General features: G+C 36.9%; 1 protein-coding gene across 3 annotated transcripts in view; it reads left to right on the top strand.

Moving 5' to 3' along the window:
* The window catches only part of FRYL (FRY like transcription coactivator), a 147910-nt gene that overhangs the window by 74322 nt on the left and 48962 nt on the right, over positions 1 to 24626 (top strand). For all 3 annotated transcript variants that reach the window (XM_086463977.1, XM_086463979.1, XM_086463980.1), the window contains 21 exons: positions 267 to 438; positions 1146 to 1278; positions 1532 to 1639; positions 2693 to 2930; positions 3572 to 3757; positions 3855 to 3941; positions 4695 to 4963; positions 5380 to 5575; positions 6507 to 6631; positions 10314 to 10371; positions 11978 to 12069; positions 13701 to 13873; positions 14344 to 14504; positions 15032 to 15142; positions 16072 to 16226; positions 16470 to 16569; positions 17701 to 17869; positions 18584 to 18843; positions 19750 to 19890; positions 22471 to 22639; positions 23971 to 24055. In XM_086463977.1, coding sequence (XP_086320103.1) covers positions 267 to 438; positions 1146 to 1278; positions 1532 to 1639; positions 2693 to 2930; positions 3572 to 3757; positions 3855 to 3941; positions 4695 to 4963; positions 5380 to 5575; positions 6507 to 6631; positions 10314 to 10371; positions 11978 to 12069; positions 13701 to 13873; positions 14344 to 14504; positions 15032 to 15142; positions 16072 to 16226; positions 16470 to 16569; positions 17701 to 17869; positions 18584 to 18843; positions 19750 to 19890; positions 22471 to 22639; positions 23971 to 24055 — 3188 coding nt within the window. The remainder of the gene's footprint in view (positions 1 to 266; positions 439 to 1145; positions 1279 to 1531; positions 1640 to 2692; positions 2931 to 3571; positions 3758 to 3854; positions 3942 to 4694; positions 4964 to 5379; positions 5576 to 6506; positions 6632 to 10313; positions 10372 to 11977; positions 12070 to 13700; positions 13874 to 14343; positions 14505 to 15031; positions 15143 to 16071; positions 16227 to 16469; positions 16570 to 17700; positions 17870 to 18583; positions 18844 to 19749; positions 19891 to 22470; positions 22640 to 23970; positions 24056 to 24626) is intronic.

A 24626-nucleotide genomic window follows, 5' to 3' on the forward strand; every position in this document is an offset into this window, starting at 1 on the left:
ACTATAAACTATTCAGTATATCAGACTGTGCCAAGTCAGTTAACTGGAATCAGAGTTGTGGGGAGGCACTGAAGGCTTAAACTTGATTCTTGTTACTTTCATTACCCTAATATGTAACTTTCAAATGATGCCTGTCCTACTGGAATCATATCACTGTCTGTTTAAAAGAAAGGAAAAATGCAATTCGTGTTTTGTCTCATTTGTGTTGTTTTGATGTTATTTCTTCTGTTTTCTCTTTCCTTTTTCTTCTTTTTTTGCTACTGAAGAGGATGAACATCGGTCTCAGAGTCTTCCTTGTCATAGCAGATAGCTTGCAGCAGAAAGATGGTGAACCACCAATGCCGACAACAGGAGTTGTTCTTCCCTCAGGAAATACTCTGCGTGTGAAGAAAATTTTTCTTAATAAAACGCTGACAGATGAAGAAGCAAAAGTCATAGGTACGTTGTATTCTTTTGTAAGGTGGCATTCCAATACGTGTGTATATGTTCTCAATTATGCTCAAGCAGTACGTTTGTGTAACTTTATTTCTGTATTTATTTTAATTGTTAGCAAGAATCAGTGATTGTTTTAACAGAATTGCGTTGATTCTTTAGAGAGGGCTGCTAGACAATATTGACCTTCCAGTGTCCGGGGCCAAATCCCTGGCCTTTTTTGAAATGTTTTGCACTGCCAAATTAGCACAAAAAACCCTGAGTGAAATTAGTTGGGTAAATCGTATGGCAATTTTTGTTCCCTTGATGTCACTCTGGAATGTCCCAAATGTCCCACAGCTGAAGTGGAGTAAGACAATTTTGATCCTTGTGCTCTGATGATCTTCTGTTGGTGAGGTAGTCATCTCTAAAGGACTGTTTCAACATGTAAAATTTAAACTAGAACTAAAATGCTCTGAATTGAGGAAACAGAAGAGCAACTAATGGTTGCTTCCTTGTTTATGTTCTTTCTGAAAGAAATTTTACTTTTATATAGTGCCTTCTACTAACCATTTAACATGCATTTCTTTTGACACTTAAAGTCTGTGTTTCATGTCATCCTTTGTCAAGAAGAAATTTGTCCTAAGCTGAGTAAATGCCAAGGATTTTAATAAAAATGTGAAAATGAAATGAGAACAAATGAAAGAGGTGATCGGAACTCTTTGGCTTTTCAGGAATGTCCATATACTACCCTCAAGTCAGAAAAGCGCTAGATAGCATTCTTAGGCATTTGGACAAAGAAGTTGGAAGGCCCATGTGCATGACTAGTGTGCAGATGTCCAATAAAGAACCTGAAGACATGATTACGTATGTAGTGAATTACAATATTTCCACTGTCACAGTCACATCATGTTATTTTTATGCTGTAATGAGGCAGATGCCATCATTAATGCATTACAATTGTTGGCTTTTTACTTGACTATTAAATGAATGTTAAGTTCATTAATTAATGGTAAAAATTTTTGTTAGCTTCTTAGTTTTGTCATGAAATTGAAAATACTTGTGGTCTATTGAAGTAGATTTTCGTGTTGTTTTGTTGGTTATAAACTGTTTTTTGTAGGGGTGAGAGAAAACCTAAGATAGATTTGTTCAGAACTTGTATTGCTGCTATCCCAAGACTGATTCCAGATGGCATGAGCAGGACTGACCTCATTGAATTGCTTGCAAGGTAAGGGAGGTGAATTTCTGCTGTTAGTGCATGTTCCTTTTTCAGTGCTGCACGTATAAGAGTTTGTCAGTATGCTATGTAGTGTGAGTCCACTGCATACAGAATCTGTTCTTCCTATTCCTGCCTACCTTCTGCAGTTGGTCAGGTGTTACTGGTCAGAGTAGCAGGAGGTAAATTTATCCTGAAGATCTTGCACTTGTTTTTAGAGAGAATTTTTTGGATAGTGGGAATTTATTTCTGTTGCATTGTTTTTTGAACTTACCTTTTTGTTACTACTATCCTACTTTTTTCCTTTGTTTTTTCTTTTGCTTTTTTTTCCGTCCTATTGCTAATACTGTAAATTATCATAAAGACATTGTTGTTTGACATTACCAAAATTGAGACAGGTACTTAGGGGAAACTTTTTTCCTTGTTCTCTACTTATCCTGTTTCCTTTTTCCATTTTTTTGATCCGACGCTACTCATATTTCTTCCATCTCTTATCTCAATTTAAATTGAAAGTGCCTTATCAGTACTGATAAGTAGTTGAGACAACTGGACAGCCAGGTGTTTTCAGGTGGGTAAACTGAGTGAGCTTTCACTGAGAATATGTAATTGGGTACATGCAGGCAAATCTATTCATACTACTAGAGTGATAAACCTTCCTCTTTTTTATTTTTAATTTAAGAATGGTCTTGGTGCAGAAATACAGGATAGCTTTTAGTTTTGAAATTATAAATTCGTTTGCATATAATGTGTTGAGTTACATATATTTTAAAAGTTAGTAATAATGTGAGAGAATAAGATTTTTTTAACGCTTTTTCGTCAGTGTCAAAAATAACATAAAATACATGAAGTATTAAGTAATAATTGAAGTCTTGCATTATTTGGCTATAGTAGTAGCACCTTCTATTAGTAGCTAGTTTCAGATATATTCAGTGCAGAAAATGCATCTGTGGAAGTATTCTACATTGTACCATGAAGAAGGGAGGGTTAACACTAAACTTCAGTTTAAAAAGGCTGGTTAAGAGTATGCTGATCTGGGGTGATGATACCGGTATTTTTCCTAAACAGGCTGACAATTCATATGGATGAAGAACTCCGTGCCTTGGCTTTCAATACTCTCCAAGCATTAATGCTTGATTTTCCAGATTGGCGTGAAGATGTTCTTTCAGGATTTGTATATTTTATTGTGCGGGAAGTGACTGATGTCCACCCAACACTTCTTGACAATGCAGTAAAAATGTTAGTGCAGCTCATAAATCAGTGGAAACAAGCAGCCCAAATGCACAATAAAAACCAAGATTCTCAGGTATTTCTAAATAAGGTCCTTTGATGTTAAAACGTGATTTGAATCTACACACAATTTTATTAGTGGGATTTATTGGCTTTGTTAAATAATAAAGATTCGTCCTACTTTCTTACAGTGCTTGAAGATTATCAGACCTATTATTTCAAATCAACATTTTTGCCAAAAAAATACTTTAATATTACTAAGTATTACCTAAACACATGGTCACATTTTTGCCTACATCAGAAGTCATGATGTGTAACTGGAACTGTATGAAGTAGGAGTGGTTAAACAGTAGAACTAGGAAAAAAGCACCATTTTTTACTAGCAAACAGAAAGTATTCAAGTAATTTAATTTTATACAATCCTATACATAAGAATATTGCTCATTTATTTTTAATTTTGCCCTCACTTGCATCATTCTCGTGAGAAAGTGAAATAAGAAAGATTCTCTTGTGGTATTTGTTTGGACTATATGCAGGGAGATACTAAAAAAACCAAAGTAGTTGATATTAGGCGATTCTCATAATGCAAAATTTGACTAGTAGCCAATCAAGATCTAAATACCTTATGATTAAGTCTACCACTGCCAATAATGGAACTATAACTTGGTTTTGTTTACTTTTTTCTTAAATGCCTAACTTCTGTGATCTTTTTCTTAGCGTGGTGTATCCAATGGGGCTGCTCATACCCTTCCTCTAGAGAGGACCCTTTATTCCAGTGTATTTCACGTGGTGGAAGGCTTTGCTTTGGTCATCCTTTGCAGCACAAGGCCTGCCACCAGGAGATTAGCTGTCAGCGTTCTCAGAGAAATAAGGGCCTTGTTCACACTTTTAGAAATTTCTAAGGTAAGAGTTGATGACCCATTCTAGTGACTGCTTAATGAAACTGGTTTTATCTTGACTTTGTTTGAGCTTTTTATGCTTGGCATTCTGTCTTTTGTAGAGTGATGATGAGTTGGCTATAGATGTGATGGACAGACTAAGTGCTACTATCCTGGAGAGTTTCATACATCTCACTGGGGCTGACCAGGTAGGAGAGATTTTGTGTTAAGTTGGATATAATATGAGGTAATTCTGCAAAACTGTCCCAAGAAAATTGTATATATTTTAAATGATCGTGACGGTGTGTTTGTGCTAACTTTATCAGCAATTTATCACCTTAAAAAAACCAAACCCAACCCAACCAAAAAAAAAAAATCAAAAAACTTCTGATCAATAGTGTGTCATTATGACCACCATGTACACACAGACAGCTGTATCTGTATCTGTTTTTTCTCGTCTTGCTCATAGATTACAATTCCTTTGAAGCAAAGACCACTGCCTTTTTCAACAGTGATACGGTGTCTTAACACTCAGTGTGTCCTTTATCCATGATGAAAGCTGTAATAACTATCAATGAATAACATCTGAATTTCATATTTATGTATTTATCATTAACTCCTAAGTATGAAGGAAAAGCTCTTCTGGTGTAGGAAACAACTTGGAATTCAGTATAAGGCTTTTAGAATCCAGAATCTTTTGGAAGAATTAAGTTATCATGAGTGAGAGGGCCTTTTCTAGAATTTACTATTTGCTAATATCCGTTTCATTCCCAAACAACATGTTTATATAACTGTCCACATTAGGAACTTCTGTAAAAAACCCATAAATTAAGTACTGTGTCTTATCTATTCCAAATGTTGTTTTGACATTGTGGCTTTATTCAATATTAACAGTGGTGATACTGTAGCTTAATATACATGGATGTTAAGTATTGCCTTGTTCTCTTTTTTTATCCATGCAGACTACTTTACTGTACTGTCCCAGCTCAATAGATTTACAGACTCTGGCTGACTGGAACTCCTCCCCAATCAGCCACCAGTTTGATGTGGTCAGTCCATCACATATATGGATATTTGCACATGTGACTCAAGGCCAAGATCCATGGATTATAAGCCTCTCAAGTTTTATGAAACAGGAAAATCTTCCAAAACACTGCTCAACAGCTGTAAGCTATGCTTGGACGTTTGCTTATACCAGACTCCAGCTGCTGTCTCCACAAGTGGATATAAAGTAAGTTAATTTCTAAAGTAAATATAATATATTGAGTATTCTTTCAAGATTTATCATCATTGTAATGTCATCATTGTGTGCTTCAGTGAGGTTAATGTTTTCTGTGGGTTTAATTCAGCTTTATATAACAAAAAATTAAAGCAGTTCTATCTGGAAAAAAAGTTATCTGTTGTTAAGTTCAATTAATTCATGCTTTTGGCTGTATTGTAGTTCAACAGATTTGACTATAAAAGCATATGTTATTGATGTAGAGGTCTATTCTGAACAATTTATTCAGAGTTTACCATGTTAACCATTTTGGAAGCAATGACGTATAAATTATTGAAAAATAAATTCAGTAGAAAACCAAAGTGAAACCTGGTAAGCTTTGTTTACTCTAATGGGCTTGTTTGTTTGTTTGTTTGTTTTTTTAATAGCAGCCCTATCAATGCAAAGAAAGTGAATACTACTACAAGCAGTGACTCCTATATTGGGCTCTGGAGAAACTACCTGATTCTTTGCTGCAGTGCAGCATCTTCCTCAAACTCTTCCACCTCCACAGGCTCTGTGAGATGTTCCCCTCCTGAGACGCTGGCGTCTACTCCTGACAGTGGTTATAGCGTTGATTCAAGAGTAGGTTCTTTTAATGCTTACTATAAATACATCTACATGTTATTGGAAGTAGAAACCCCTGATGCTTTTAATAAGTATCATGATTCTTAGAAACTGGTGTAATTTGTCTGAAAACATGTTTTAGTATACATATATCTTTCATTTGTTAGGATAGTGTTTCAGTTTGGTTCATGCAATCTGTGCTGCAGAGGCTTTTCTGCTTGTGTTTTTAAAGGCAAAATCTAATCATATCATTAAAATGTTAACCCAATCTCAAAGTCTTATCTACTGGTGATGAGGAAATGGTTTGTTTACCATTAAGGGTTTATTTTGCTGTCAGTAGACTCCTGCAATTCTGAGCAATTAGCCTCTCACTTGAGTAACTGAAGCAGTGACCTATTCAGGTGTGATGTATCTTGTTATATTTTTCCCAACTGTAGACAGTTTTCTGTCTACCTTGTTTCATATCAACTGCAGATTTTTTATTATTATTATTACTATTTTTTGCTTCTTCTTTGCTTCTTTTTGTTCTTCCGTTTGAGTTCCTGTAGAAGGTACAGTAGAGGTGAAGAGAACTCATGGACTATGCAGCAGATTTTTGTCAGAAGCAGCCTACTCCGTTTGTTTGTTACCAACATCCTTTTCCTAAATCTGAGAAACTGTAGACTGAAAGCTTTCTGTAGACTAAGCATGCAAAGCATCTGTTTTATCATGTTGGGACTTTCATTGTCATCTGACAATGAAAATTCAATTACACAAGGAATGGACAAGTAATTAATACTACTTTACTATTTCAGAAAGTCTTTTTCCATGTCAAAGATGAAAATTTTCATTTTTATCATTTTAAGTCACTGATCAGTGCAAGAAGACTAAAATTGCAGGAGATACTTTAATGTCATACCACCTGGTTGTTTGATAACTATTTCATTCTGGTTTATTCTGGTTTTCTTAGGTCATTGGCATTCCATCCCCTTCCTCCCTGTTTAAGCACATAGTTCCAATGATGCGCTCTGAGAGCATGGAAATTACAGAATCCCTTGTGCTGGGGCTTGGCAGGACCAACCCAGGAGCTTTTAGGTAACTGTTGTGTTTCATCTGGTTTTATGCTAATTGATTACAAAGCTGGGGAATCAGAGCTCAGGAAAAAAGGTTTGCTTTTTTTCTTTAAAGAATTTTTTAAAAACTCTGAAAACTGATTACCACTGTCTTTTCTAGTGTTTAGTGGTGTGATAAAGATTGTTAAGAGGTTGACATAATTTTGTGTAGAGGTCATGTCTGCATAAAGAAAAAGAAGTTAGTTGAAACAATGAACAGCTGCCGTTTATTGATATTAAAGGCTGCCCTTACATGAAAGAGCAGACTGTGTGGCCTATTAACATTTGAAATGTGTTTGCAAGAGTTACTAAACTCTCTTTATTGGTATTGCCAGCAAAATAACATTTCTGAGCTCTGTGTGTAGGAGTTTCACGATAACTGGATTCTAAAAAGAGATTTCTGGATCAAACTGAAAAAATTGCCGGTTACAACTGTATTCTGAATAGTGCTGATGCTTCTAAAATTTGTGGTGCATCCCCCTCTCCCCCCTTTTTTTTTCTGAGTAAACTTCCTGTAACTTTGTAACTAATACACCTTTCTCATGTGATGTACCGATCACAAGTCCGTGTGGATTAGTTTGGGTGCTGGTAACTACAATCTACTATAACAGAACTATATCTCTGCCAAGTCACTTGTTCTGTCAATTTAATTTCATACATCATGTTCAACATATTTGGATTCAGCTCATAATCCAAAACTTTTGGTTACCCCATTGTGATGAGTCTTTATATAACTGTGGAATTCATAGTGGTCTATCTATAGCCATTGTGGCATTCCTACATCAACTGAAATTTACATTTCTTTGGATCCTAATTTACTCTGCTGTCGATGTGTATTACAAATCACAGAATCATAGAATGGTTTGTGTTGGAAGGGACCGTAAAGGTCATCTAGTTCCAACCCCCCTGCCATGGGCAGGGACACCTTCCACCAGACCAGATGGCTCAAAGTCCCATCCAGCCTGGCCTTGAACACTGCCAGGGAGGGGGCAGCCACAGCTTCTCTGGGCAACCTGTTCCACTGTCTCACCACCCTCACAATAATGAACTTTTTCCTAATATGTAATCTAGATCTCCCCTCTTTCGTTTTGAAACTGTTACCCCTTGTCTTATCACTACCCTCCCTGATCAAGAGTCCCTCCCCACCTTTCCTGTAGGCCCCCTTGAAGTACTGGAAGGCTGCTAAAAGGACCCCCCAGAGCCTTCTCTTCTCCAGGCTGAACAACCCCAACTCTCTCAGCCTGTCCTCACAGGGGAGGTGCTACAGCCCCCTGATCATCTTCGTGGCCCTCCTCTGGACCCACTCCAACAGCTCCATGTCTTTCTTGTGCTGGGATCCCCAGAGCTGAACACAGTACTGCAGGTTGGGGTCTCACCAGAGCAGAGTAGAGGGGCAGAATCACCTCCCTCAACCTACTGGCTACGCTTCTTTTGGGCTGCGAGCGCACATTGCTGGCTCATTCAGTTTTTCATCTACCAGCACCCTCAACTTCTTCTCTGCAGGGCTGCTCTCCATCCACTGATCACCCAGCCTGTATTGATACTGGGGATATCCCTGACCCAGGTGCAGGACCTTGCACTTGGCCTTGTTGAACTTCATGAGGTTTGCAGGGGCCCACCTCCCCAGCCTGTCAAGGTCCCTCTGGATGACCTTCCTTCCCCCCAGTGTGTCGACTGCACCACATGGCTTGGTGTCATCAGCTGTGAGTGGTGTCATCCACTGAGGTGAAAAGGCAGCTCTGCCAGGAAGCCGTGAGTTTTAAAATGCATCTCTATGCCATCATCCTCAACTAACAACTCTATGGAGGATGGATGAAGAGGGAGAACATCTGAGGGGAAGAAAACTTCCTGGGGAGAGCAGTGGTCATCATCAGGTGTTCTCTGACAGCAGCCAACCTCTTATAATGGAGAGTTAGGAAGTTGTACCATGCTATAGCAACCAACTCTGCTTCTGCAGAAGAAGCCAGGGATCGCTAACACTCTTGTTTTTAAATGAGATGCTTCTGTCCAATCTCTGGTGTCCCATTTTATGGCAGATGAGGAGCCCAAGATCTATTTGAAACGGTAATGCCAAGCCTTCAGTTATAGTATTCTGGTTTACTCCTTTGATAATCTTCTAATTTTGTATCATATCTCTCCTACCAGGAGTAAAGCAAGACTTTGTTCCATGACCCTAGAGATCTGCTGAACAGTTTAAATGATAATTGTGCTCTAGAAGTCTAGAAAATGCTTTCAGAAAGAATTTCACTAGAAATCCTTTTCTAAATTAGAAACAATTCATTCAGCAAACTTAAAAAAAATATATATGATTCTCATCAGTCTTCTGATTCCCTTTTTCTGAATTTTATGTTTTGTGTCTGATGACCAGCTTTTTTCCTCTGTCCAATGTGCTTACTCGCACCAGATGCTAATGTAGCCCACCTTTCACCGTTGGAGCTCTGCACTGATTGGTTGGTTTGGTTTTGGTTTTTTAAGCACTGTTCCTCCCCAGATGGCATGCTTTACTTGGGAACTTTTTTCATTAATATTACATGTATATGCAGTCCACTTAAACTTACTAGAATATTCTTTTTCTCTTTTGTTTTCTGTTACTGATCACATAAACTTCTCTAGGTGTCTCTTGCTGTCCATTGGAAGCTGACCCTTTACTATATTTTAACAAAAAAAAAAAGCTTTTTCCAAATTCTTTTCTGTGTTTTCTACGTTTGAAAGAAAGTATAAACTGATCCCTAACCATGCTTAAGTCTCTTGTAATTGAGCGCACTCCAAAAATTTGTTTAGCTTTCTGATCACCTGGACCCATTCGCTGAAGGAGAACCTTTGAGTTGATTTAGCAAAGGAGTCACTTACAATGAAAAATTGAAGTGGTTTATGCTCTTGATGTGAGTTACAGGAGCACAGGAAGTGGAAAAATGTGTCACACTCCAACAAATCTGAAGCGGAGGCGGTAGTTACTGTGTTAACAAATATTAAAGTAAAACCAGTATGTTTTTACCTTAGTATTTTGTGTGTGTAAATCCATACTACTGATCTCCTTCCCCTTTCTCTGCCCTCTTTTTGGAGTCCTAAGAGAGTCTTGGTTTGACAGAAGGAACTGAGCAGTAATACAGACTGTGGAGCTTCAGAACAAATAGGGGATGTAACCAGAGCATCAAAGCATGTTGCTTTTCAGTTTTCATAGAGACTAATCTGACTTCTGTCAGCATAGTGTTACTGGCCTTAAAGAAAGAATCCTCATGAACAACTGACTACATCATGACAACTGAAAGAGTGCTATATTATAAGCTGCCAACAACTTTTTTGTTGTTGGTTTTGGTTTTTTTTTTCCAAATAGTATCTATTTGTACCGTAAGGCTTTGTTAAACCCTGAATATGAAAATAAATTTAAATCATCTGTAATTGAAATAGGCCATAATACTTGATGAATGCGAATTTAGTGGTAATTATTGAGGTATCTGATTGGTAGTCTGTCATTAAATTAGGAAAATACCTTTCTAGGAAATATCTCTTTCAAATGCTGATTTATTTCAGAAAGCTACGGCTAAAGAAGGAAAACCTGAGGGTGTTTTAACATATTGTAACACTAGTTGCTGTGAAACATCTTTCAGTTGAGATGTTCATGTAATGGTTGTTTTTATCCTTTTAATTCTTTTATTTTAATTCAGGGAACTAATAGAAGAATTGCATCCTATAATTAAGGAAGCACTTGAAAGAAGGCCAGAGGTAATTTAGATATTTTCCACTGTATTCAGTACATGGTTTTGACTGTCTCCTCACAAATAGTAGTAAAGAAATGTTAGTTATGTTCTTTAATTTGTGCACCTATAAACTCCCAGTATACCATATAAAAAGTTGAGATGTTACTTTTTCAAATGATTGTGAGGTATTTACATTAGAAGAGCTTTGTGTTTGTTTTGCGCTCTGTATTGTTCCTGTATAAAAGAGGTTTTGTTTCAAATGATGAAAAAGTTACTGTAACTGTTTCCACGTTCTTTCTGTTCCTTTTACCTAAGCATAGTTTTACAGCATTGTTACTTTGTTCTATCATCAGTAACATGCCCCTAATTAGTAGTACCTAAGACATAGAATTGAGTTCTATCGTCTACCAACTTTATTGGTTTTTTTGGTGGTTTTTCTGAATGAAAAAGGCTGTAAACTCACCTGACTGACTGCTCTGACTAAAAATTTTCTGATGGAGAGCATGTTTTACACCAAGGTTTAGAAGCTTCATTAGGTATTCATAGAAGAAATAATCTCTGCAAACACAAACTCAGAGATGATTACTCACTATTTTTTGCGGTAACAGTCGTATTCTTATTAGTAATAAATTTCTAATTAAATACAGATGATGGGAAGGAACATCACTTCCATTTCAAAATGTTACTGGGCTATAGCGTGTTTTGTCAGTCTTGCATGCGAATCATAGAATAACAAAATAGTTTGAGTTGGAAGGGACCTTTAAAGGTCCTCTAGTCCAGCACCCCACCAGTGAGCAGGGACACCTTTACCTAGGTGAGGTTGCTCAGACCCCTGTCCAACCTGATCTTGAATGTTTCCAGGGATGGGGCTCCTACCACCTCTCTGGGCAGCCTGTTTCAGTGTTTCACTACTCTCATGGTGAAAAGTTTCTTCCTTATTTCTAGTCTAAATCTACCCTCTTTTAGTTCAAAACCGTTACTCCTCATCCTGTTGCAACAGGCCCTGCTAAAAGATTGCCTCTGTCTTTCTTTTAAGCCCCCTTTAAGTACTGGAAGGCTGCTGTAAGGTCTTCCCGAAGCCTTCTCTTCTCCAGACTGAACAACCCCAATTCTTTTGGCCTTTCCTCATGAGAGACGTGTTCCAGCTTTCTGATCATCTTGGTCGCCCTCCTCTGGACCTGCTCCAAGAAGTCCTGGTCTTTCTTGTGCTGAGGGCTCCAGATCTGGCCACAGTACTATGGGTGGGGTCTCACCAGTGCAGAGCAGAGGGGGAGAATCACCTCCTTGAAATACGTAGAAACACCTCCTCAAAATAGTAGAAAGATTGGCATTTGTACTTCATTGTTTCATGTGTTGCACTTTGCCACAGGAGACTGGTAAAAAAAATCATTATTCTGATATGTGTAATAGCAAACCTAGTATATCTTGGAGTTGCAACTGGGAAAAATTTTGTTCATTGTCTGGTTTAATAAAATTGCTAGCAATTTTGGGAACTCATCTGAAAAGGTTACCATCCCTGATAATTGATGCTAGTGGTAGTATAGATATAATAATGCTTTTCTGTGCCATGCTGGTTTTGTACTTAGTTTTTCCTCTGCTTCATTTAATTTTGTGTTTCCTCTGTTGAATAGAACATGAAACGGCGCAGGCGTCGAGATATTTTACGAGTACAACTAGTGCGAATATTTGAACTGTTGGCAGATGCTGGTGTCATTAGTCACAGGTAGGGGCAGCACTGGTGAGATGATGTTTATGCTTCCGAATTAAGTCACTAGTATTCTTATGACCCAGTATGACAAGCATGCAAAATTCTTCAGTGAGTTTTAGTATACCACTAAATAAACAGACATGGTTCTATAAAACTTGGAATTTTGCTGGCTTTCTAATTCCTTCCTCTCCCATGCTCTTTGCCACTTTGGTCTGTGTTTTATTTAAAATGCTACTATTCCCTGGGACATTGCTTAGAACCAGCAATGTGTCATGTCCCTTCTTGTTTGTGTTGTGCTCAAACATTGCACCAGTTACACGAATCAGAAGACACAAGTTACAAATGCCATAATCAGTCTGGAATTCTTCTTCGTCTGGACTCCTGACGCTAGTCAGTGTGTTCTAGGCAGAGAACACTACTGCTTATTAATACCTGACGTTTTTCTTTCTGAGGGAGGCATAATGTGAACTGGGTTGGGTTTTTTTTTTTCAGTTTACCCTACTTGTGTAGAGACACCTTGAAAGAAGACTTAAAATTCTGGCATATGTTTTACAAGTCTCTTAGAAATGCTTTTTCTATGCAGGTGGAATTGTATAAAAGCAAGTAGGCTTGGAGATGGTGAGGCTAGCTCTTCCCATTCTCTTAGACAGTGATGCTTAAACATTTATTTGTCAACCTTAGCGATATAATCAGTGTGAAATCCTCCATCTTTAAGCAAGCTACTACAGTGTGTTTCAGAATATTGCCTCAGAAGCATTGCTAAAATGCCTTTCTTCTTTTCGACATGCTGATTTTTCAGAGTGCAGCCATTTAAATTGTACTCTCTGTTGTTATCTTGAGGTACTCACTGGTGTTTAATTAGCATATGTAAAGTATCTCCTAACCACAGTCTGCACCCTGGAACTTTGTCAGCTTTTCTCCCTGAGGCCAGTCTGACTCTGTGGTGGAAGCTAACAAGGAATTAAGAGCTACCATAAACCTCCTCATGTTGCCTTTGTGTGCAAGGCACGTTTTAGTTATCTTCTGTACAAATGTGGAAAGGTGGTGGAGGGAGCTGGGAGGAAAGGAATCACCCTTATAACAAATGTTTTTCAAAGGAGGGCAGGTTTGAATTACACGCAGTCTTTAATCTCCTTATTTAGTTTAGTACAAATGTCTAGTCAGATGCTAACGCAATGAAGATGGGAAATAAATATATAAAATTAATAAGTTGCTTTCATCTGCTAATAGTAAGTAGCATGTCATGAAGTACTGAACATCTTAACCGACTCCCAAAAATCAGCCTTGTCTATAGTCAAGTAGTAGTTAATATTTTTTGCGGTTTACAGATTATGTGGTTTTGGCAGGGGTGGAGGAGTTGATTGGGGTTTTTTAGTATTATTTTTAACACTTGGCCCCAGTGTAAGAACTAATTCTGTGAAAGGATGAATGACTTCTGATAGTGAGGCTTGATTATTAGTTTGCTTTCATTGGAACTTTTTATTTAATGCTGAAATAGAAGCTGGGTGAAGAAATTACTTTCAATTAAATATTTGCAGTGATGAGGTTGTAGAGTTTTTTAAAGGGTAAAAAAATAAGGATTGTTTTCAATAATAATTTTGCATATTTATCATACTATTTGATTTTTTTTTAATTATATTTTTAAGTGCAAGTGGTGGCCTTGATAATGAAACACATTCCCTCAACAACACTTTACTTGAGTATGTTGATCTAACGAGACAACTCCTAGAAGCAGAAAATGAAAAGGATTCTGATACATTGAAAGATATCCGATGCCATTTTAGTGCCTTAGTGGCAAATATCATTCAAAATGTTCCAGGTAGGTAAAAATGCTTTAATACCTTATGACGACTGTATTTAATATGCAGTACATTTGAAAAAAACAAAACAAAACCAAAACCAACCAAACAAAAACTAAACAAGAATCCTCTTTTTTCTCTGAAGTTTCTGAATACTTTCATAAAAATAATTTATGCCATCAGTTTTGAATATGACTTTAGCAGCATGAGTTTTTAAGAGGGATTTTTGATACTGTTTGGGATCATACAAGTAATTTGTCTTGTTGGTTGGCAGTGCATTTAAATTCTCTAGACCAATAGCTTATTCTTGTACACTAGTGGCATTAACCAGGACAATGGTAAACCTACATCCAGTTATTGTGATGTTGAAATAATGTGTCTTTACATTGATTTTTTTCCTTTTATATTCATTGTTTGGGTCTGTTTCTGTTTTATGTACTCGATTTTAAAGAATGACAAGAGGAGTGTGTCTGTGTGCTTTTCTTAACAGTACACCAGAGAAGAAGTGTCTTTCCGCAGCAGAGTCTACGCCACAGTCTATTTATGTTGTTCAGTCATTGGGCAGGTCCTTTTAGTATCATGTTTACTCCCCTGGACAGATACAGCGATAGGAACATGCGAATAAACAGGCACCAATACTGTGCATTAAAGGTATTTTAGCACTTTGAATTTTGGAAATAGATTGTTATGTTGACTTTTCTAATGCACATTTAACATTTGGGCTTTTTGGTTGTGGTTTTCACATCCTTGTTGCCGTTCATGACTTGGCTCTTTTTCTCTTCTGCCTACATGTGTATTTATGACAGTTTGACTTTTTCCAGTCTATCAACTATAGCACTTGCTATAGGAATTTCTTAAAATTACTACTAAACGTTCACTTCCCATGACTTTAGTCATCAATTGCATAAGGAGAAAAGCTTTCATGGAAAAACAGATTAACAACTAAACTGACATACTAACTCTTACATATGTCAGCGTTTCAGTATTGACAGTTCCTTGTATTTGGGAGTTGAGAAAAATATGATTTGATAATTTCTTGAATAAGATGCTGAATGTTTTTTTGGTCTTCCTCCCTTGACTGAATAGACGTTAGTTCTCTGATATTTTAATGGACTTGATAAAAGCACTTCCTGTATCCGAATTATTAAAATGTAGTGTTTTTCAATTACTTTCTAAAGGCTATGTCTGCTGTACTGTGTTGTGGCCCTGTTGCAGATAACGTCGGGCTGTCATCTGATGGCTATTTATACAAATGGCTGGATAATATTTTGGATTCACAAGATAAAAAGGTAATACAGGCAGTGTTAACATTGATTTGCAACTATCAGTGTCTTTAACATATGCTTTAATGAGTTTTGTGGTCAGATTGGCCTAAATGCTTTTGAGTGGCTTAAGCTCACTCATGTTGTAGTAGTGCATATTTCTGCACTGTCCTTAATATGCATATTCACCCTGTTGAAGAAGGCAGTCCCTAATCACAGTCTAAGAGTAGAGAAAATAGAACGGAAGAGGAAAGGGCAAGGAGTGAAAAATTGTGTATCATTTATAGACTAATCACCTAGGTTAAGTTGTAGTAATAAGCAGATCTTTTAGAAATTTAAAGGAGAGAAGATTTTGAACATGAACTCTTGTGAGACTGTAGAGTCCATTTGGGGTCCTGCAGAGTTACGAAGACCAAGCTTTACATCTAAACAGTTCTGGCAAGCTTTAGTTTTAAAAGATACAGCCTCCGTTGCGCTAATATTATAACTACATAAAAATACAGCTCCGGTGGGCTACTTTGATTTGGGAGAATGTGCAGGTCTCCATGTAGATCTATCCCTTGTATCCCATTGGAATTCGGCACGTGTTTAAGTGCTTTTCTGTATCTGATGCTTTCAGGTCAGAGTTCAGCTTGTACTAAGACAAATTAAAATAGTAAATAGCTCAACGCAGCTTTGGAACTGAGGGAGGGGGAAGTCAGTAGAGCTATGTAGTATTTGCTTCAATAATTTATGACAGTGTGTGTGAGTTGAACATTAAACAATTTGATAGAATTACCTGTTTTTACTGTAAGCTGTGGTCTCATTGTTTTTAGATGGAACCAATTTTCTGTATTGCAGTTGTGGGTTTTTATTTATTATTATTAAATATCTATTTACCTATTTTATGCCATTTTTGCAAGTTGATCTCTCTTTCTATATTTATAAATATATATTGGTTATTTTCTGGAATACAGGTTCACCAGCTAGGCTGTGAGGCAGTCATGCTGCTCTTAGAACTCAACCCTGACCAGAGTAACCTCATGTACTGGGCCGTAGACCGGTGTTACACAGGTTCCAAGCGGGTAGCAGCTGGCTGTTTCAAAGCCATAGCCAGCGTGTTCCAAAACAGGTACTACAGTGTTTTTCAAAACTTTAACCTTTCATTTTCAAAGTGTATTTTCTTGTAGAATTGTGTTTTTTCCTCCCCCAAAGAGAAAAGATCACCCTTGTTTGTGTGTATATGTTACTAGAGAAACTTTTCGAAATGTTCTGTTATCCCATATCATACCCCTGTAAATTAAACTTCAGTAAATTAGAATTTTAAAAAGCCAAATGTAATTTTACTTATTTCACACTTGCAATTTTTCCCTAGGGATTACCAGTGCGATACAGTGACCCTTCTGAATCTGATACTATTTAAAGCAGCTGATTCTACTAGGGCTATCTATGAAGTTGCTATGCAACTGTTACAGGTTTGTAAGCTAATTTTGATTAAATTTTTGTTTCTTTTAAAGTAAGAATTGTCCTGTGCATTTAAAAATTAAAAATCTGCTATTTTTTTGGTTGTCCCTTCAGTAATGAAATACGATGTATATATATTTTTTTCTTCTCTATTTTAGTACACAGTTAGGCCAGATTCTTATCTGGCACAAACAGACTTCAGTTAAAGGGTGTCTGTTTTCATGAACTTGTATTTTCATAATAACTGCTTTTTCAAGGTACAAAACCTAAATCAAGAGTCTTCTGGTTTGGCCCTGAAACAGAGTGGTATAGCTCCATCTGTCCAAAAGCACCTCAGCAGGCAGTACGTTGCATCCTGTCCCTTTACTTTGCCTTCTGGGATTGCAGTCAGTTTTCTGATATTTGCATTAATACCAGACATTTTTTCATCTATCTGTGTGGAGAGGCGATAGTGAAAATCTTGTTAGCCATTTAATTTACTTTTGTACATTCCTTTCCAAGGTTATTTTGGGGTAAACTTAATCTTACAGGCAGCATTTGTTTAAAAATAAGTAAATAAATCTGTGCTGCTTGTGGCTCAGACCACAAGTATTGGTGTTTTTTTCAAAGGTTTTTGTTGTCAGATAAATTCAACAGTAAAGTCCCCACTGAAGTCACACCCCTGTTGGTATGTCAGCACTCACACCTTGCTCCCTTTCAGCCCTATCTTCTCAAGTGAACACCACTGCTTAAGATCAGCCAAAACTGACTTTCAAAGTATCAAACTACTTCAGACTCCTGCTGCATCTCTGCCACATCAAAGATTACGTTGCTCCTATCAGGGTCTCATAGATGAGCAGAAATTGATATTGTTTGGAAACAGAAGTGTTCAATAGTACTTCACATTTTGTTATAGGAAATTCATATTTAATACAGTATTTTGTGAAAGCAGATTTCTGAAATTTATTGCTGGAAACTCATCAAGTGGAGTGAGTCTTAGCTAGTCTTCTATGAAATTGCCACAGTGTTGGTGAATACTGTAGATGTATGGAGGTCTGCATGAATAGGAAACATGAGAGTAGATATGTGAATTTAAAAGTTGATTTTATATGAAGGTATTCATTGAGGCTTTATACTTCAAATTCTGAACATTTCTGTTGTAGATCTTGGAACCAAAGATGTTCCGTTATGCTCACAAACTGGAAGTTCAGCGGACGGATGGGGTTCTGGGTCAGCCTTCTCCTTTACCACATCTGTATTCTGTGTCATATTATCAACTGTCAGAAGAATTAGCAAGGACTTATCCTGAACTAACACTTGCTATCTTCTCAGGTATGGTTTTAAAACAAAACAAAAAACTTCATTGGGTCAGAAGCACTGTACAAGATTCCTATTTTTCAATAATTAAGTGAAATCAGGACAACAAAGTAACCTCATCATAATGAATGGAGAAGATGGAATTTACCGAGTGAAAGAGGAAACAACATGAATCAAAGATACTTTTACTGACTTTCTAGTAGCCATGAAAATCACATTAGAGAAGTGATTTACAAATGTTTTTTAAAATTATTCTTCTATTGGTCTTTCTAGTGTTTTCTTATTTACTGTAGATTGCTTAAAAGTATTATTCTGTAGCAGTTTTAAACAATTGCAGAATAAAAACCTCTCACATCAGTTAAAAAAATTACTAGGAGCAATATGAGGAAGAAAAAATTTTAAGTGCTTTTTTGCCAAATTTGGTACATTTTTACATGCCCTAGTTTTTCACTTCCCTCCTCCAATTAGAAGAATATATGTGTATGCATATAATAATATGGGTTTTTCCAACATACTGTTTGTTAGCAGTGTCTTCAGTTAGCTCTCCTGAAGACTGCGGACTTTAGCATTATGAAATGGTGCTAGTCAGCTAAACAAAACAATTGCGTCTGTCTCAGCATTACTTTATGTCAGTATGGTCTACTGGGCTCATGGTGGTCGTTGTTATTACCAAAGCAGTTCTCACTATTGATTTGAAATTCACGGATGTACTTAATTTTTGAATGACAGAAGTAAGTCAGAGAATCCAGACGGCTCACCCAGCTGGGAGACAAGTGATGCTGCATTATCTGCTGCCATGGATGAACAATATTGAGTTGGTAGACTTGAAACCTTTACCAACGATTCGCCGGCAAGACGAAGATGAAGAAGATTGTTTGAAAGACAGAGAAATAATGGTGAACAGTAGACGATGGCTACGAGGAGAAGGCTGGGGGTCACCACAGGCTACAGCTATGGTTCTGAACAATCTGATGTATATGACTGCAAAGGTAAAACTAGTTAGTATAGTGCTCTGTCTTGTTCCAGTGGATTGTTGTCTTTAGGTTGCAAGAAAATACTGTTCAGAGATACTGTATTACCAGACTTTCAAGGGTTATTGTTCATATTTGTTGAGTTGCTTATGTATACCCAAACTATACCATATAGTTTTGAGGTATTACAAGAAATATGTAATATAAATGCTACAGTAATTGTTATATATACTAACAGTATATAACTGTTGTTTTGCAATAGAGATATCTAGCTGGATAGATAATACCACGTCGCCTGTATACCTGTGATCTCAAAGCGGAGTTTTGAAAGGGATCTTGTTGCCGGAGGCTGGTAGACCCTCCTCCTTCCTGTGACAGCTGCTTCCATCAGAGGAAAAGTATTGGTCACATGCAGCGCTCCTGCCAATTCTTGGTGTCTTCGAATCCTACTGATGAGAGATCATGTTTTAAGCTACAAATTTAAAACTCTTGGCAGCCTGTGGTCCATGGAATTTTATTCAGGATTGTCAGCAACTGGGAGAAGGGGTCCGCTAAATTTAGATAGCTTTTTTAATTTATCTCTGAATAGATATATAAGAAAAGAAGTAAATTCACATATAAATGAGTATTTTTATACTTACATAATGTATAACAGTATATATAATATATAAATAAAATATATAATATATACAAATGTGTTTAGATATATTTTTATATATTTGCAGCTATAAAAGAAGAGTTATTTGCAGAATGTGTTTCTAAAAATGAATATATGTGAAAGCTTCATTCTGGAGTGTTAAGGCAACAGTTTCTTACAGGATTTAGCTTTTTCTACAGCCTGTCCCACTTGGTCAATATAGATCATGTTCAAATACAATGTTTTCTTCTGGAGTTTTCAGGAGAGATATTTATTTTGTTTTCTAGTATGGTGATGAAGTGGCTTGGTCAGAGATAGAAAATGTCTGGACTACTTTGGCAGACAGCTGGCCAAAGAATTTGAAAATAATTTTGCACTTCTTGATCAGTATCTGTGGAGTGAACAGTGAACCCAGCCTTCTGCCTTATGTGAGTATGTGATATGTCTCTCCTTAGTGCTATTTTAAAAATTAGTTATGTGTCTAGCAGCAAAGATGACCATACAAAAAATGTGAGGTAGGATTTCTACTATCAAAATCTCCAGCCCCGTATTTTATGACCACTAAATACGATGAACAAATCCAATTCAGCTCTTTATTTTGAGTTACTTTGGACAACTGTGTTGAAGTTTCAGTGTCAGTTTCAGTTAAACCTGGCATTCATGGAATGGACTTGAGAAAGGAAATAAATCAGAAAGGATATTGCATCTTAAAGATAGCTGAGGCTTTCTTAAGACAACTTACTGACTGTTGCAATTTACTCAGGGTGGTAAGTCTGACACAGTCCACTAGCCATCTTATCAGTTATAAGTTGTCAAAATTCACTGTATAGTAGGTGGATCATAGACCTTATTTAGTGAGTAAATCATAAAAGATGGAAAAGGCTTATTAAAATGTCTACATCTGTCTTAGCATTTTTTTGTTCCTTTATCATAAAAAGGAAACTTAAGGCTTTGATTGCTAAATTTAGATCAATTTTATTAGGAGTATACACTGAACAACTCCTTTCCATCATAAAATGCAAATCTACTGCAGCAGTTGGTCTCTGTTCATTTGGAAAAATGAAGGTAGTTCTGTAAGATATTTTCATTAGAAACTTTATTATAGGTTTTGCCAATAGTCCAAAAAACTAGATAGGAAGTGAACTATCAGGACCTGTGATATTATGAAGTTCTTCATTGATTGGCAATTGTTTTCATTACAAAACAGGAAATACAGCTTAATGTTGCAGCCCAAAATCTTTGCCTGTATGGTTTGAATGAAGTGACAAAATTCCACAAGTCAAATGCCCTGGATCCCTTGCTTACCATACATTTTTGAGTTCTCTCAAAAGAATAGAAATAAATCATTGAGCAGTAATGACTCAAGAAAATGTCAGAAGAAAAAATACGACCTTATTGATGTCTAGAGTAATCACTGACTAGCAGCCATCTGCTGCTGCTTAGCGGTGATCAGGATTATTTTTCTGAAGTAAAATGTAGTGGAGAATCCTTAATTACTATGTGCTTAATAAAATATTGCTATAGTTAGATGTTTATTTTTATCAAGAGTATGTAAAAGCCCCAAGCATTTTGGGAATTAAATGGTTTTTCCCATGCTAGAATTTAGGATAGACCTAAAAGCAGACAGAAAGTAGAGTAAAATAAAGCACCTGTCACTTCATGTAGGGATAGTGTGATTGTTCTCACATGACCAAGTATTAAAACACAAAAAAACCCACCAACCCACCCAAGCCCCCTCAAAACCAATTTTATTTTTTGTCAAAGCATATGTGAGAGGACTGCAGAATAGCATGAAGAAAAATACGATACCTGGTGGAAACTAAATAGTGTAGAACAAAACTGTGAAGTATCAAAAAGAAATTACATCAAAATGTTGATCTTGGATATTGCTGAAACCTTTGTAAGAAAATCTTTTGCTTCTTAAATAACTGTCATTGAATTTGGAAGACTTACTTTCTTACTCTTGTGATATGTTTCGATGCTTGCTGCTGTTGAAAGCAGTTTTGTTTGCTTTTAGAACTAGAGTAAGTTCCAGGTATGCTCACTTGCAGTGCAGGTAGATACTGATTTTAACAACTTTGGTATTCAGATATCTTTGTTGTCTTTTTTTAATTCTTCTGGTGTCATTATAAAGTCTTTACCTTCTGGCCAGTCAGTAATGACTTCTAAGACTCCTGGACGATTGAGGTTTCCTATCCAGGCCCGCTGTGTGATTAATGCAACCCACTTACTCCAGGTAGCATCAGTGACATGATGAGTAGAAGGAACCTCACCCTTGAACATCCAGCCTAGTATTGGTAATCGTGGCACCAGGAGGAGCTGTACTTCAGTACCAATCACTTCCGAAGCAGCTCTGACTTCTTCATACGCTGCCAGTATTTCTTTTTCAGTTGGGGTATAGTTGGTCTTGGAGCCTTTGTATGCTCGGCTCCAAAATCCTAGGGGGTCAACCTTGAGTCTCCACTGGTGCTCTCTGCTGCAAGCTCCAGGTTGGACCATTATCCCCAGCTGCAGTATATAGTATATTTTTAATGTCCTGTCCTGTTCGGACTGGCTCAAGAGATACTGCATGTACAATCTCACGTTTGATTTGTTCAAAGGCCTGTTGTTGTTCAGGGCCCCAATTGAAACTGTTTTTCTTTCGAGTCACATCATAGAGAGGTTTCACAATCTGACTATAACCAGGAATATGCATTTGCCAGAAACCCACAACGCCTAAGAAGGATTGTGTTTCCTTTTTGTTAGTTGGTGGGGACATAGCAGAAATGTTATTAACCACATCCATTGGGATCTGATGGCACCCATCTTGCCACTTGACTCCCAGAAACTGGATCTCTCATGCAGGTCCTTTGACCTTGCTCTTTTTTATGGCAAAACCAGCGTCTAAGAGAATTTCAGTTATCTTCTTACCTTTCTCAAAGACTTCTGCTGCTGTATTCAAGTCACTGCAATAAGAATTTTATTTATGCACATACTATTTTATATATATATACTTTTTTTGATGGCAGGTAAAGAAAGTTATTGTTTATTTGGGTAGAGATAAAACAATGCAACTACTAGAAGAGCTGGTGAGTGAACTTCAGCTTACAGATCCTGTCAGTTCAGGAGTCACTCATATGGATAATCCACCATATTACCGCATTACTTCCAGTTACAAAATCCCCTCCGTCACTTCAGGTGAGAATTTATTAACTTAAACTTTTATTATTGTCAATGATAAACATGCTATTACCAATCAGTTCTAATATTGAAGTTCATCTGTAAGTATTCAATAGGAGTACAGTGTTCTGTTTCTAAAAAAATTAAGGTACAAAGTTTGTTTTACAAGTTCTGCGGGTTTTGGTGTACTCGGAGTTCTTACTGAAGAACATCTGATATGTTCACGAGGAAAAAGTTTGTATTAATGTGTATGTTAGACTTTGTCTATGTTCAGATCTTGCACTGTTTACGCTCATTGTAACACTTCTATGTCAGTTTAGTCAAACAACTAGGAAAACTTACATAATTTTAAATCAATATAAGTTGTTATATTTTAAGTTATGTTATAGACCCAAGCTGCATCTGAAGGAATTTATTTAAGAGGATTTAAGTAGACTTGCTTAGGAGAATTTATTTAGAAATAATTAACAATTAACAATAGATCAATCATCAAAAAAAAAAACCCCACTGAAAATACAAAAAGTGTCTACCTCGTGCTTCAGTCCAAGAACATGCTGAGAAATGTGGGGAAAAGCTGTCTGGTTTTGGTGAAGCATCTTTCAAAGCAAGCCACAAAAGACATGGATGGGAGCATATCTGAGCAAGGACTTAGCTTTTGTGCTGCAGGGCTGTCAATGTTAGGAAGCAGCCTGGACCTATCACATAGAGGTTATCTATGGATGCATTGATGGATGGATGCATTGGCACTTGTTCATGAAAGTGTTTAAAAATTATGAAGAAAAATTATCAGGCTCTTGCACTTAACTGTAATTGAGAGTAGCAAAATCTGTGGAGGGTGCAAAATTATTTTCAACTGTGGTCATCTATTCACTGTGATGCTTGCAAGTTTCTCTTAAAAAGAAATTGATACAAGCTTCACTGCAGGCTGTTAGGTGTTAATCCCTAATCTGTTTGTGGTTTGAATTAACTGCATACCAAAGTGCAACTACATTATACAGGTTACTATGAGTTATAGCATACAGGAAAGAAAGAAATAGGTCTCTAGATCCTGCTTCAAGACCAAGCCTTTCTACTTAATTTACATTAAAGACTCAGAGATTCTTGGATTCTTTTGATTTTTTCCAGTTAGTGAAATTATGGTAGCAGCTCAGAATCTTTTACTCTAAACAACAATTTTTTCTTGCATATGAAATAATTTCTATGGCTCAGTTTGTGTTTGTGCCATTTGCTGTAGTGTGAACCTGGTTAGGGCTCTTGGCATGGACAAATAAATAAGGGTTATTGTGTAGTGCTTAAGACTGCTTTTCTTTTTTTATTCACCAATCTTTTTCTTTGTCTGTAATTCACAGGTACCACTTCTAGCAGCAATACAATGGTAGCTCCCACAGATGGCAACCCTGACAGTAAACACATAAAAGACAATATTGAAGAGAAGTAAGTATCTCCTCAAAGAACAGTTACTAGTTGAATTACAGGAATTCCTCGTAGGTACTATAAATACTTGTGTCTCAATGGCTACACGTATGTCTACATTGCAGAATTTTAGATGTTCTAAGTAACAGAACTGAGATATTATTTGGGATTAACAGTAGCAGCCTCAATTGTAATTTGAATTCAAAAATTTGTAGAGAGAACTGAATAAATTAAGGGACCAATCCAGATCAGGTTTTGTGTTACTATAGCTCTATTGTTATTGATGCCTAAACTAGCTACTGTTACACTGGACTGTAAATGTTTGTGTAAGAGAAATTGTGCTGCAGATGGATATGGATACGTCAAGGGCAAATGTTATTAGTTTAGTAATGTAGCCAATTAACAAATTGGTTTCCTGGCTCACTAGAAATCAACAGTGCCCATGTGTTGAAAGCTAGGTTGTTTTCCCAGTTTAGGGTATTTGGATGCCTGGTATCTGTGGCAAGTTCCATTCCAGCTAGCTTTAAAACAGATGCCTCCCTCCATCAGTTTTGAGCTTCTTAAGAACAGTCTTTTGGAGAAATTGGCGAGA

This window comes from Leptosomus discolor, chromosome 4, assembly GCF_034619465.1.
Source record: "Leptosomus discolor isolate bLepDis1 chromosome 4, bLepDis1.hap2, whole genome shotgun sequence".
NCBI classification, from domain to species: Eukaryota; Metazoa; Chordata; class Aves; order Leptosomiformes; family Leptosomidae; genus Leptosomus; species Leptosomus discolor.